The 13,925-nt window shown below is 47.5% G+C and overlaps 1 protein-coding gene and 1 long non-coding RNA gene across 2 annotated transcripts; one reads left to right on the top strand and one right to left on the bottom strand.

Moving 5' to 3' along the window:
- The first annotated feature begins 1,169 nt into the window (after positions 1-1,169).
- Positions 1,170-2,718, top strand: LOC109785369 (uncharacterized). The gene is made up of 3 exons (XR_002238102.4): positions 1,170-1,243; positions 2,181-2,290; positions 2,368-2,718. It is a non-coding gene; the product is annotated as an uncharacterized lncRNA (long non-coding RNA).
- A 3,299-nt stretch (positions 2,719-6,017) lies between these two features.
- Positions 6,018-8,172, bottom strand: LOC109785368 (protein trichome birefringence-like 42). Its single transcript, XM_020343966.3, has 4 exons — positions 7,180-8,172; positions 6,801-6,982; positions 6,555-6,710; positions 6,018-6,472 (listed from the first exon to the last, which is right to left on the bottom strand). The coding sequence occupies exons 1-4, from the start codon at positions 8,020-8,022 to the stop codon at positions 6,130-6,132; spliced, it is 1,524 nt and encodes a 507-aa protein (XP_020199555.1). The 5' UTR covers positions 8,023-8,172; the 3' UTR covers positions 6,018-6,129.
- Positions 8,173-13,925: the final 5,753 nt, after the last annotated feature.

The raw sequence follows: 13,925 nt of genomic DNA, 5'->3' as shown, positions 1-13,925 counted from the left end.
CCTCGCGCGGGCGACATGAGAGGACCCAATTCCTAGCTGCTGGAACCACCTCCTCCCCTCCCCTCTACCGTCGCCGATGGCCGGCACTAGGCAAAACCCGTGCGTGCAACAGCGGTGGCGCAGGTACTGCTCTTCCTCTAGCGGTCTCCGAGGGGCGCAGGATACCCTGAATTGTGGGGGTGTTGCTCCTAATTCGATCAATGGGTGCGGCGGCCGGATCCCGGTGACGATGTTGGTGGTGCCGGTCAGGACCAACGACTGGAGGAGGGCGGTGCGACTGGGCGTGGTCGGTGGCGGCGGCGGCAGCCGGTGAGGCCCAGATCGTCCTCGGCTAGAGACTTATTGATGTATTAATTTGTAAGATTTCTATGAATGATTAATAAAGTGGTTGGGTGCATGCAGAGGCCAGTGTTAATCCTCCTTTTGAAAAAAAAGAGTGCACTTTGTCAGTCCCCATCCACACATTATTGAGTTTAAAATTCTGCAACGCATATTTTGAAGTGTATAAATTCGTAAGTGTTTTTAGGGATACAGTACATTTTTAAGTGTGGTCAACATGCGCAGGATGAAAGTTTCAACCGACACGCGAGATGATTCTCGAAAAAAGAAAACCAATTGAAAAAAAAAACACGCGCGAAGGAAAAAAAATTCGAAATAGCCCACGCGGCACGAAGCCACGATCTCAACTTCCTCTAACCACCCACTGGGCCGTCGTGAACCTTGCCACCGCCCAGCTCCAGATTAGCCTCATTCCCACTCACCTCTCGATTGGAGCCTAGAGCAGTTCTCCACCCAGATCCCGTCTCTCACCCGTTGTGGCAGCGACCGACAGCACTCGGCAAGTTACGGTGCTAGGTCAGTGCCTCCTTTCCTCTGTCTCCCCGGGACTTCCTTTCTCCCCTCGCCTTGATCTCTTATTTTTTTTTGTATTCATGCAGCAAAGTACGGCGACTGGTGGTGGCGGAAAACGGCGACTGGCCACGCATGCTGTTGTGGGAGCGGCGGCAGCACGGGCTGATGGGCGAGCGGGGGCAGGGGGCGCAAGGCTGATGACCGAGCGGCGGGGCGTGCTAATGGGCGGCCGGCGCCGTGGGCTGATGTTCTGCGCTGATCGGTTCTCATTCGCATGCAGGGTAAAGGAGGCGTGAGATCCACATCTCTAGTTGAACAGCCGCCCGAGGAAATGTCTCCTCCCTACCCAGCCAGAAGTTTGATCCTTCCGATCGAAGAGGTACCGTATCAGGTATCACCATAATCAAATCCCATCCATCTGCTTTTTCTTAATTCAGACATGCTGGAGTACATATGTTTCCATTCATCTGGATTTTCTACGAATTATTGTCAAAGCAGATCCCATCCACCGGTGAGATGGCCAAATTTTGGTAGTTGAACTTACGTACCACCTCTTTGGTTCCATCGTACCAATTACTCGCCAGTAATTTTGGAGTAGTACTTATCTGCAATCTAAGATTTCAACCCACGTTAATCTAGCCTGATTGATTCTGAATGTCAAATCCTTTCTAGCTAGGATGTCAAATATGTACGATTCACACAACTATGCTGACAAAACTACTACATAAGAATAGTAGTACTAGTTTAGCTTCGTACAACTACTTGTTCCAAGACATTCTAGTATCTTGTGGGTGTGTTATGTTTGCTGGCCCTGGTGTATATCTTTGGGTCGAGAAATGTGTGTGTAGGTCAGGGGGGAAAGGCATCAATTGAGGCAATGAACTGACACATATGACCCGTGGAATGGTGTATTTCCTAATGGATTGTTCTTTTCAATTCTATATATCTACAATAAGATCTTACCATGATATTTTCTCAAAGTTGTGTCGTTTTAATGGCACATATCCAGATTTTTCTTTAACTGATGGTAGATTTGCCATCTTATCTTGTTCCTAAATCATGTTGTATGTGTCGCCTTGGCATTTTAGTTCTACATATAATGATTTATGAACACATAGGCGTTGATGTGGATTTTAGATTTACTTACTCTTTACTTTAAGTTGATAAACCGTTCCTCTTGGTTAACTTGTAGAGTTGATTACTAAAGCAAGTTATCACAAATAGCAGTGAATTGCATTCAAAGATCTAGAAGTACTAGTCTGTATAACCCTGTGCATAAAAGGTGCAAAACAATAGTCATTTTATTTTTGTTCATTTTTACTTTTCAGTTTCCATTTGCAAGACGTATGGTTGGAAAAGGATTGAAGTACTGGTGTAACACTAATAATTCTTACTAAGATGTGATTTCTATGTCAATGTGTAGATGATTCCTGAACAAGTAAGTTTGTTCCTTTTAGCTCAATTAAATGTCAGCTGCATTATATCATTTTTCATCTCTCTTATAACAAGTCTTAGTTTCTTAGGTATTGGTAAGTCATATTGGAGATAAATTGAGTTGTGATAATGCTATCATACTAATGATGACAATGGTACCTATGGCAATGTGGGAGATTATATATATGGCGATGGGCATTACGATCAAGACGACCATAATGGTGATGAGTCTGATGATCTTCGAGTCATGCAACCAAGTGAAGTTATGAAGTTCATGGACAATTTAGCTTATGCACAATGTTTGGACCATTATATCTTAGTCATTATTTTGTTTTTCATTTGACACTTCTTAGATGCGTCAGTATGGCCAATGTAATATTGATTCAACTCATTAGACATGTTATACTTCTTGTTGTTATGCTAAATAAAATATATTTTCTTTGATCATGTGTAGTTGTGTGATTCTGAGATGTATTTGAAAGGCCAATATTTTGAAATACTATCGTCATGAATCACAGTTTCTTGGTATGCAACAACCCTCGATACAAGCAATTTGTAAGGGTGACTTATTTCCTACGGTGCAACAAACATCTTGGGTACACAATATGACCACAGGAACTTCAGAACATTGGTGAATTTATACAATTGATGGTGCTAGAAAATTCTCAACTAAAGGAATCCCCGAAGGGTTCTATGCACCATCAGTAATCATATAAACTGACGGTTTGGCACTCCTCTCAGTTATAAATAACCTTGACAGTCAAATATACTGTCGACTATTAAGAAAATTGACGGGGGGCAATAACCGTAGGAAAATAAATATCCGGCGGGGAACCATCGGCTATAAGTGTCGTCGAGCTTCTGATGATCAATTTATGTCTTATGGTTAACCGTCGGCCTATTACCGTTGGAAAAGATATTATCTGACGGTACCGTCGGATATATGTGTAATGGCCGACAAAGCAAGACCGACGGGAGATAGCCGACGGTGACCCGTCGGTTATTAGGGTATCCGACGGTGAACTTATATATCCGACGATGATTGGACCCTCGGCTATAATGGAAAATCTAGTAGTGGTGGCGGCCGCGTATGGGTGGGCGGCGTCGATGAAGTACGGGGAGGCAGGGTCGGTGGTGGCATCTCCGCTGGGCAGCGCGCCACCGTGCATAGTGGAGTGGATTCAGAATCAGAAGCACCATCGTGCTTACATTTTTCTTCTACTTCAGAAGCACTATCGTGCTTACTTTTTTCTTCTACTATCATGCTGTAGCTCCACCTGTAGGTAGACAAATGGAATGCCATACAAGTCACAGAAAACGTCGTAAAGTAAAGCAATGTCAGAGTATGTGCATTAAGGAAAGAGGATAACTAAAGTAAAAACTCTATATAATTAAGAGCTAATTCATGTCGTCCAGTAGTTGTCAAGTTTTGGTACAACGGTCAGCAGTGCAAACTTGATATAGCTGTCAAGATATATTTTTACAACGGTCAGAAATAGATGCCCTCTAGCAGATATATTCTTGAAGAATTACAAGGAACCACCAAACTGGATCAAAACTGCATACTCAGGTTGATCAACATATTTTTGCGAAAATTCAACAGAAGTTTATGCATGGTGACATGCATTGATACATTAGTACTCATGAATCTAATTACTAGCTTCATCAAGGGCTAGCTGGCAGCAGTTTATCGTGCACGCAAGAAAGCCATGCAACCATTAATATTGTGCAGTGAAGGGTGTAACAGTATGTATACCTTCATTTCGCTGACTTTACCCCGCGCGCGCTCTAGCTTCTTATCCAGATGGCCAAGCTCTGCCGTGCCTGCGGCGGATGCATGGCAGATCTTGTCCGGTCTGCCTCCACACTATGACAGTATAGGCTAGCACTCTTGTAGAGTGCGTATATGCGAGTAAACCTGTTTATGCATGATATCCACAGGTTTCAGTCATCGGGCACTGTTCTAAGCTATGGTATAATTATGCATGTGTAAATGGAATGCAGGCGGCTAAACGTCAACAGCCTGTGCTTGCATAAGAACCAACCAATGGCTAATGACTTATCAGTCACAGGCCGAATTTAGTCGTGAACAATTAGGTGGGTACACAAGCTTCTGAATGACTGAATCTGACCATGAATCCGAATCTGAAGATGCGACGGGATTAAAATCAGACCTAAATTAAGAGCATCATCTGACCAACTTCAATATGAAACACAATGAGAGCAGAGCACCCTGATACTGTAGCTAAATTAAAGTTGGTTCTCATCTTTTCTTTCACACAAATCAATTGCTTCAGCACAGCAGTGCAGATCGTTTGGCATTATATGACATTAAGGTTTTCGATTGGCTTAGTAAGTTCATTCATCTAAACATAATGCAGAATTTGGCTTCCCCAGAATGAATCGCCACAAACATGTACTCCCTCCGTTCCTAAATATAAGTCTTTCTAGAGATTCCAATATGGACTACATACGGAGCAAAATGAGTGAATCTACACTCTAAACTATGTCTATGTACATCTGTCTGGATACGTTTACACGGACATGAGGCGGACGCATCGCGCGTCTTCGAGTATCTACCTCGGACCCACATGTCGGCCGCGTAACCATCACCGGGTCGTATTAAATGGCATCCGCCCACCTCGGGCATGCATGTCTGTTGGATGGGATTTAAAATAAATGGAGAGAGAAGCATGATTATTTCATATACGTCATTTATTACCATTGTCATTCTATTGCTTCTTCATTTTTTTCTAATTCACTATGCTACATTTTCAAGTATCGCATGGCATGTTCTGATTGCTATATCACTAATCAGTCATTTTTGGTAATTCGCAAAATTATGAGGTATATGCAATTTTGACTGTTTGGCTTATCAGCATAGTCGAGTGATGAATTTAGTATAGATGTGTTGCCCGTTTTGGACAATATTATGTAGTTCTTGAAGATAACGAACTATGATTTCAATAATTGCTTGGTCCTGTATTTTATATTGTTTCTTAATCTATATATCTTTTCACGTTAAAAGATTTAGCACTATGTTCTAGTGTAAATACATTGTACTTCACTAAAAAGAAATATTCATAGACGACAAATTCATACGTGGAGTAGTTGATTTGTTACTCTACAGTGTACTATGTACTAGTGTAAATTGCTTGGTCCTGCCGGCGAACGCCTAATTTTGTGTTGGGTCCTAGCTCTAGTCCGCCTAGACGGCTTCCCGGCTGTACTATGTACTTCTCTTCCTATCTAATATAATTCGGCCACCGGCCCTTCGAGATTTGTTACTCTACAACCTTTCTTTGGCATGTTTGGCTATGGTGAAACTATTGCGTCAATGCATCTTGGAAGGTATGAATTTACCAACTAATCTGTATCAAACACCGACATTTTTCAGTTTAATCAATAATCCTAAAAAAAAAAAACGGCATCCCTTTGTTGTGCAATTTCCATGCATGGATTGTGTTTGTTGAGTGTGAAGTGCCGTCTGTCACACGTGTTGTTTGCCACAGAAATAAATTTGTGTTGGGTTACATTGCTGGTATTTGCAAACTCAACTTTTATGTACCCTTGATATGTATTCGCTGTTGTTTGTCTCACAAGAATTTGTTGTTGTGATTTCATTTGACGTGTTGTCTGTTTATGAAAGAATTTTGGTTGGGAGTGTGGTTTGTTGCAAGACTGCCACCCCCTCCGCGCAGCTTTCTGCGGTTCATTGATTTGCCAACTGATTTCAGCCTCATTTCCCCACCATGCATTAGTCAACCGGAACCAGACAGAGTATACCAGCCTAGCTAGATTGCGTCTTATAACTACAGCATTTTACTCATCCTACAAGCCTAGCTACAAGTTTACATTGGATGAGGGATGTCTCATCAAGGAAGCAAGCAAAAGCACATTCCAAGTATCAGGTAACCCTGGCAGGCACCAATGGCTGCAGTCAGCATAAATGATTGGCTGCTGCCGTTGCTCCAGCGTCAGAGGCTTCCCGTCCCTGTTGATCGAGTATACCGAAGGATGCGCGTCGATCCTGAGCTCGGAAAGACGGGTGATGTTGAGATATGCGGCGCGCGTCCTCATGCTCCGTATGCTCCCCTCGACGATGGACACCATGCTCTTCGGGAACCATGGAACGATTGCTTCGTCCGCGGCGATGGGGGCCGTCTGATTGTAGCACCAGTTTGCACTGCATTGTGTGTTAGGAGGTTCAGTCAGTTGGTAATGCCTGAATTTTTGTTATGTGAGTTGGCAGAAAGAAGTGTAGGTACCCTTTGTGTTCAGGCGAGACGCTTCGGAAGAAGACCCTGGTTCTGGTCTGGTCCACGTTGTGATCCACCCATCTCGCCCATGTCCTCAGTGCTCTGCTGAACGCCTCCTCTCCTTCCATCTTGACGAGCATTCCGTTTCTCTCCAGGTGGTCCCAGCTGCAGCCAGCCAGTCGAGTAATCAGCTCGCCGGCCGTTGGAAAAGGAGGAGTTAACAACACAACATACACAGGATGAAGATGGACTTACGCCCTGAGCTTGCCGGTGTGCGTCCACCAGTGGCCGGTGTTGAAGACGAGGACGTCTGCCCCGATCACCTGCTGAAGCATGGCTGGGAGCTGGTCCAGCTTGAGCACCTTGGTCCGGTCCGGCTTGGTCTCAAGCTGCACCAGGAACGGGCTCCAGAAGAACTCCACCGAGCAATTGTAATCCTGCAGCATCAATTTTCCCCATGATGTTGATTGTAGCAACGATGCTCTCTATTTTTATTTCAAATTCAAATGATTTGGTGTGAGCTCTATTGTAGCAACATGAATTTCAAACAAATAATCTGGAAACAGAGCATGCATCTGGGTACTCTGTTTCTGAAGTAGTATTTCTGCAAGAAAAGGCGTAGGTGCGTGCGTACCATGGCGCGGAAGATCTTGTGCTCGGAGCTGAGGTGGTGGACGCGCGCCCGCGAGCGGTCGGGCAGCGCCGTGTAGAGGATGCAGGCCAGCGACTCCCACATGTTCCTGTTGAGCGAGTCGCCCACGAACACGAGCCGCCTGTTCCGGCACTGCTCCAGCGCCCCGGAGCCGTCGATCCTCCCGACGGCGCCGCCGCACCCCCTCGGCTGCCACCGCCACTGCTCGTAGCCGGCGTCCGGGCGGCCGTTCCTCCGGCAGGTCACCTGGTCGCTGAGGAACGGGCACTCCGCCGCCTCGTACAGCGGGTACCTCGCCGGGTCGCGCACCCAGCTCCCGTCGAACAGGTCGCACTCCCTCCCCTCTCCGTCGCCGTCCGATGCCGGCGCGGGCGCCGGCGCTGATGCTGCCAGCTCCTCTTCTTGCTCCTCCTCCTCGCTGCGGAGATCTCCGGAGCCGGCGTCCGGCGCTGGCGCCGTGGAGTCGTCGTGGTCATGGTAAGCAGCAGCAGCACGAGGGGGAGAGGGCGCTGACGCCGCCGGCTCCTCGTCTTGCTTCTCCTCCTCCCTGCCAAGATCTCCGGGGCCGGCGTCCGGCGCTGGCGCCATGGAGTCGTCGTGGTAATGGTAGGCAGCAGCATGATGATGGTGATGATGATGAAAAAGAAGAGGAGGAGGACGGGGAGCGGGCTGCTGCAGCCTGGAGAAGTGCTCCCACGGCGGCGGCAGCAGCGCGGGGAAGAAGAAGGGGCGGGAGCCGAGGAGGAGGCCCGCGGAGAAGAGGCAGAGGCAGAGGAGGGAGCAGAGCGCCCATCTCCGGGCCGTGGACGTCGCGAGGGAATCCATTGCTGTCAGTGGAGTGGAGCGCGCGTGCGTTCACGAGCTCGAGCTGGCAATGGCGAAAGTCTATAGGAAGGAAGTCAATGGACCCCGTCGCCGTTGGTCAGAGCCATTGACCGGGCGAGTTCTGCGTGGAGCTGAGGTAGCTAGAGTGGTTTTGGTTGGTTGGGTCTTGGTGAGGAGGGGTTGGGGTTTTGGTCTGCTGCCTCTTCTGTCCGGGCAAAATTCAGATGATCCCAACTATTAATAATTTCTGATCTGTTGAGAGGTAATAATAGGTCTCCAGCACTCGTATTTGCTAAATTTTGGAAAATAGGAAGCACCAGAACTGGAAAGTACGCATTGATAATATATCACTGCCGTATAAAGAGCGCTCGAGAAAAGGAGACAATTGCATTCCTAAATAACATGATCAACGCTATTGAATGCCGCGATTTTATGTTGAGACATATGAACATTTTTATTTTTTTCCATCATTATCACCCCTACCTCACTGAAGCTAGGCAAAATTTGTTGTACTAGACAGTCAAATAGTTGTCATGCTAAGCCCGCACAGAAACAGCTCACCGGAACAGTAACTGCCGCCGATGAAGAGTAGTGCGTATCAGAAGTATACGGACTTTAGACACACGAACAGAGACGAACAAAGGCTGAATACAAGAGATCCACCGAAGGTCAACACCGATCGAATCCCACGAGATCTACCTAAGACACACCTCCACATGCCCTTCGACAATGCTAGACGACCGTCGAGAAGGGCTAGGCAGGGAGGACTTCATTCCATCTAAGGATAGCCGATGCCGCCTCGCCTTCCTAAGCAGGACACATACCCTAATCAACCTAAAAACACCTAAAACCAAACAAGAGCCCTCCTTCCGGCAAGGGTCAAGGTCCATCACGCCTCCATGTCCCTAGTGTCGCCGAAGACGAGGCGGACCGGCGGCCGCACCGACGGCAGGTGGAGAGATACTAATCGCCTGGCAGTCGCGAGAAGTGGCAAAGGGGTTATTTCTCAATTTTCTTATCTCACGTAATTTATTTGATATTTAAAATTTTATTCATGATTAGTCTCTCTTTTTGAAACATGTGGAGGTAACATGCGCGCCACTGGTCAAACTGATTTGGGATGGGCTAAGGATGGCATTCCATCTATTTCGAGATTGCATAAAATGCAACGTGTGTTATTTTACAAATATTTAGAAAGAAGCTAACTTTTTGGAATACTAATATTGGCTCTAATTTCAACTTAGATTGAGCTCCATATCTTTCATAATTCATGATGATTAGTACAAATAGATAAAAAAAATTGAAAATGGAATGTGACAAAATTATATAAACAGCATAAACTACACTAACATCACAATTTCAGAGAGCCGCATGAGCTGCCCAGCTCAAGAAGTGAGAGCCTAGTTTTTTTTGGCAAAGCTTTATAGTACTATAAATTAAAGTTGGCCAAGTATTACAAGGCCATGCTTATAGAAATTAAAAGTACACACATGTTCTTAGGAAAGTTGATGTCATCTTGGTCTTGCACTCGCCGGTGGCGCGCCGTGAGGTCGATATTAACTACAGACCGGTTCACGGGAGCCATGAAGCTCGAGCCATGAAGGAGGAAATCCGGTGAAAAGATTCGGATGGGTGGGGGTTCACGGGAGCATTTTTCGGGATGAAAGATTCGGTACAACTGATTCTTTTCCTCAGTGATTTTCTCTCCTGTTAATACGACCAGAGATTTGGTGGCGTTTCCTTATCTGTCGTGGTGAGAGGTGACCGGCTGAAGCAAATAGAGGCAATTTATTGATACGATGAGAAAATTAGGGAAAGTATCAGGTGACATCCGTTCTTACATGCTACCATGATACCAACTTGCAAAATTCGAATTTAAACATGTCAAAAATAATAATCATGGATGTTCACAACACATATGTCGACAACCCCTAAAAACTTAAGGATCAAAATTCGAAATACACAACGAGAAACAAAAAGGACAAATCCATCATGAATAGTGTCTTGTTTCTCTTTGTGTATGTTGAATTTTGATCTGAATTTTTTACAGAGCAAAGGAACACCTCGTGCAGTGTAGCACATGCCATTCCTTTAATTTGCCTAGCTAGCTAGCGGCGATTCCGGCATAGTTATGTGTTGAAACAATTAGCACGGCCCACGGATGCATGCGCACGATCATGCACGCATGTGGTGTGGGATCAGTGGGGAATCGATCCATGTCCACGTCCACGGGAGAAAGTAGTAACCAGTAACCGGCGAGTGATCCTGGATGGACAGGGGAGATGAATGAGTGTGCCCATCGCTTAAAGCTTGGGTAACCTCGTGGGTTTGATCACCATGGTCGAGAGTGCGAAAGCGAATCATGCCGCTGCAAAAATACTGTGCTAGCTGTTGATAACGAGAGAGGACGGTGAAACATCCATCATTCCGGCCTCGCGACCCGACCTGTCACGGAATCATCATGCACGCACGCACGCATGCATTTGCATGGTGGCTGCACGCAGGTTATGAATCCCCCCAGTACTGCTGCAGTCCTTGTCTGATGTACAACATCTGCACGCAGCACGCTTGCACAAATCACACAATAGGGATATGCAATGTGGCCAGAAAGCTTTAATTAACTGTATAATAAGATCAAGGAAGGTTTTCTTTTTCCCTAAAAACAAGATCAAAGCAAGTAAGTAAAGTATGGGTTTTATACATCAATCAGACAGATCTTAAACCAAGATCAGATCAAAGCATCCACCGATCAAATCGCTGCTGCTACTAGATAAGATCAGTAGTACGTACGGATAGCCTAACTACTGGATCTTGCTAGTCCTCCAACGCATCGTAATCCTCCTCCTCCGGCCTCCACGGCTCCGGCCCGCTGCTCTCGTGCATCCACTGCTCCAGCTCCAAGGCGTCATAATCTCCCTCCTCCGGCAGGAGATGGGCATCCGCCGACGGCGACGGCAGCGGAGGAGCGACAGCGGCGCCGTCGTTGGGCGGGGCCAAGAACAGCCACCGGAACTCCTCGGGGACCTCCGACGACGTGGTGTCCTTGCCGCCCTCCTGCGTCATCAGCTGATCGCCGTCGAGCGGGACCAAGAAGCGCAGTCCCCAGAGTTCCTCGGGGACGCCCGACGACCACACCGGCTCCCGCGTCCACCACTCCATCTCCATGGCATCGTAGTCCTCCTGCGCCAGCGGCGACGGATGCTGCAGCAGCAGGCGCTGGTCGTCCGCCGAGAACAGCCCTGACACCTCCTCCATTCCGATCAAGATCGAGCGAGATCGCGGCGCTGGCTCTCGCTGGAGTTGGATGGTTGCTCTCCAGCCGGGTATGCAGCTGCTGCTTCCGTAGATTTTATGAAAGAAAAGAAATCGATCGGGGATCGGGGAGCCTGCCGGAGTCTGTCCGATTCCAGAATTCAGCGGAAACAAAAATCTGATCAGAAAGCTCATAAGTGTCCAGAATTCAGCGGAAACAAAAATCTGAAATTCCGTACAGGTGTCGACAAAACGTCCGAGGTTCGATCGGATTGCAGCCTTGCTTGAGCTAGCTAGTAGTAAATTCAACGCCCCATAGTCCGCCTAGGATTCGGACCAAGAAATATCCAACGGCCACGGGCCCGGGTAGTATAAAACGTAGTGCAAACGGCAGATCGAGCGAGTCATGGCGATTGCGGCGACCCGGTCCAAACGTATCTGTAGTACAATGCTCGATTCCTCCGCATCAAGTGCAAGCGAACGGCACGCGAGGGCGCCGGTCGGACGCTCCCTTTGGTCCGACCTCGACAACGAGCTCCTCGCGTCCATCGCCGTGCGCATGTCTCTAAGGGACTACGCCCTCGCTCCGCCGACGTACCCTCGCCTTCTCTCCCTCTCCCCCGCGGACGACCACGGCCGGCGCACCGCCTCCCTTGTTTGCCTCCCGATGCGACGCCGGTTCCACCTCCACACGGTCTACAACACGCTCGACGACGGCGACGACAACCGCGATGGGCCCGTAATCAACCGCAGCGTACGCGTCGTCGGCTCAGGCAACGGCCGCTTTGCCCTCGCCGTCGACTAGAAGCACAACGACCCCCGGCCCGAGGGCAGTGTCTTTCCTAGCGGCTGGAAGAGGAGGGTCTTCCTCGTCGACCCCCGCGCCGGCGAGGAGGTCGTGCTCGTCTCTCCGACTCCGACCGAGGACTACGACGAGATGTCGGTACGCAAGGTCGTGTTCGCGCCGAAACCGAATGCCGTCTGGGCAGTCGTGGCCCTGTACAACCGCGAGAAGGTGGCCTACATCGACGGCAAAGTGGACAAGAACTGGACGACTGTCGGCGTCCTCACCGGCAACATGGCGTGCCTCGTCGACATGGCCTTTGATCCTGCCGCCGCCGACAAGGTGTACTTGCTCGACTTACGTGCTGGCCTGCACGTGCTCCGCGTGCCCCGCGACGGCCACAACAACCTGGAGCGGGCCATAGTCGAGGCATTGGCGGCCCTCGTGCTCAACCCCAACCTGACGGCCGCCTACACCCCGCCCTACGACGCCGCGTCCCCGCTGATGGTCACCAAGTACATCTTCTTCTGCCATGGCAGCTTGTACCAGGTGTGGAGGAACACAAATGCCAATTTTATCTCATGGAGCCAGAACTTCACAATGTCCGCGGGCGAGATCTTCGTCCTCAGGTACGATCCTGGGCGCTGGCCATGCTGGGCCGCCGTGATGGATCTCGGAGGCTACTCCGTGTTTGTCGGCAAGATCAGCAGCCCGAGGGTGGTGCAGGCCGTCGCTCTCCCAGGGGTCAGAGCAAATAGCGTGTACTGGATGGACGGGATGAGTGTTCCCATGGTGTGTGATATAGCCACGGGGATCTCTGAGCCGTGTGTCCTCCCTTATGGCCCATGCAAAGATGATTGCTGGTACTTCAATAGCGAAGGGCCGACATTGAAGACAGCTTCGATGAAGTAAGGAACTAAACTTACTCCTTTCGTCTAGGTGTACAAGTCAAGTTGTTTCTTGTTTTTTGACACAAATAGACGCGATGTATTAACTCTCATGTTGTTTCTTGTTTTTTTAACATAAATAAAGAATCAACTAATAAAAGATGTGGAGTGTGTGTGCTTTTAATAACTTGAGACTACCAAATATGACATGCAATGGTCAGTTTGTTGCATACAATATCATTAATTAGCAAATAAATATTAAGTTCTCTCGTTTTTCTCTCCACCTTGGTCACAGTGCATAACCTAAGATGACTCATTCACCTAGATGGAGGAGTACTAGTTTTGGTTCTAGGATGATGAGGGGTAGCGAGCGTGTTTGGCTCAATGATTTCCCTCTTGATGTAGTTAGTGTCGTGGCCGGTGATTTAACCGCGTCGACTAGTTAATTGAAATGCATGCTATTTCAAGTCAAAAAAAAAAAGTTAACATCCTATGTATCTCTTTTTGCGGGTAACATCGTATGTATCTTTTTTTAGTTAACATCCTATGTATCTGGAGAGGTTGTGGAAAATTGGAGAAATACCGATGCGCATAACATATTAACATGTAACTTTTCCTTGGGTAAAAGAGAGCAGAAATATTCCATGATTTCCAACTATTCAAAACTAGACGTTCCAACTGTTTTTCATGAGAGTTTTGGTGAAATATATACTATTAAATCATCATATTAGAGGCATACTTCTAATCTAATGATATTGTTTTAATGTGTCTCATCTTAATGTTTTCTATGCATTAGTTTGTCAGTTAAAGTTGGTGAAATTTGCGTGCACCAAATAAAAGATGGTATGTAGTTACGACAAAGATAATTTTAGGCTGGTCGTAATTAGAGTCTCATAAATGGTATCATGCATGCCAACTAGAAATTTTGGATGATGTGACATACACTTAAGTAAGGAAAGAGATCAGGTTGTGATATCATA

The sequence above is a fragment of the Aegilops tauschii genome, chromosome 2 (assembly GCF_002575655.3).
Source record: "Aegilops tauschii subsp. strangulata cultivar AL8/78 chromosome 2, Aet v6.0, whole genome shotgun sequence".
In the NCBI taxonomy this organism is placed as follows: Eukaryota; Viridiplantae; Streptophyta; class Magnoliopsida; order Poales; family Poaceae; genus Aegilops; species Aegilops tauschii.
Note: the sequence above shows the minus strand (reverse complement) of the source record. Positions and strands in the feature narration are given on the sequence as shown.

Bases quoted from the DNA above. Each gene is read 5' to 3' on its own strand.
- LOC109785368 (XM_020343966.3), bottom strand. From the start codon at position 8,022: ATGGATTCCCTCGCGACGTCCACGGCCCGGAGATGGGCGCTCTGCTCC. The intron at 6,983-7,179 runs GTACGCACGCAC...TTGATGCTGCAG, and splicing joins ACAAGATCTTCCGCGCCATG to GATTACAATTGCTCGGTGGA. The intron at 6,473-6,554 runs GTACCTACACTT...CACACAATGCAG, and splicing joins GTCTCGCCTGAACACAAAGG to TGCAAACTGGTGCTACAATC.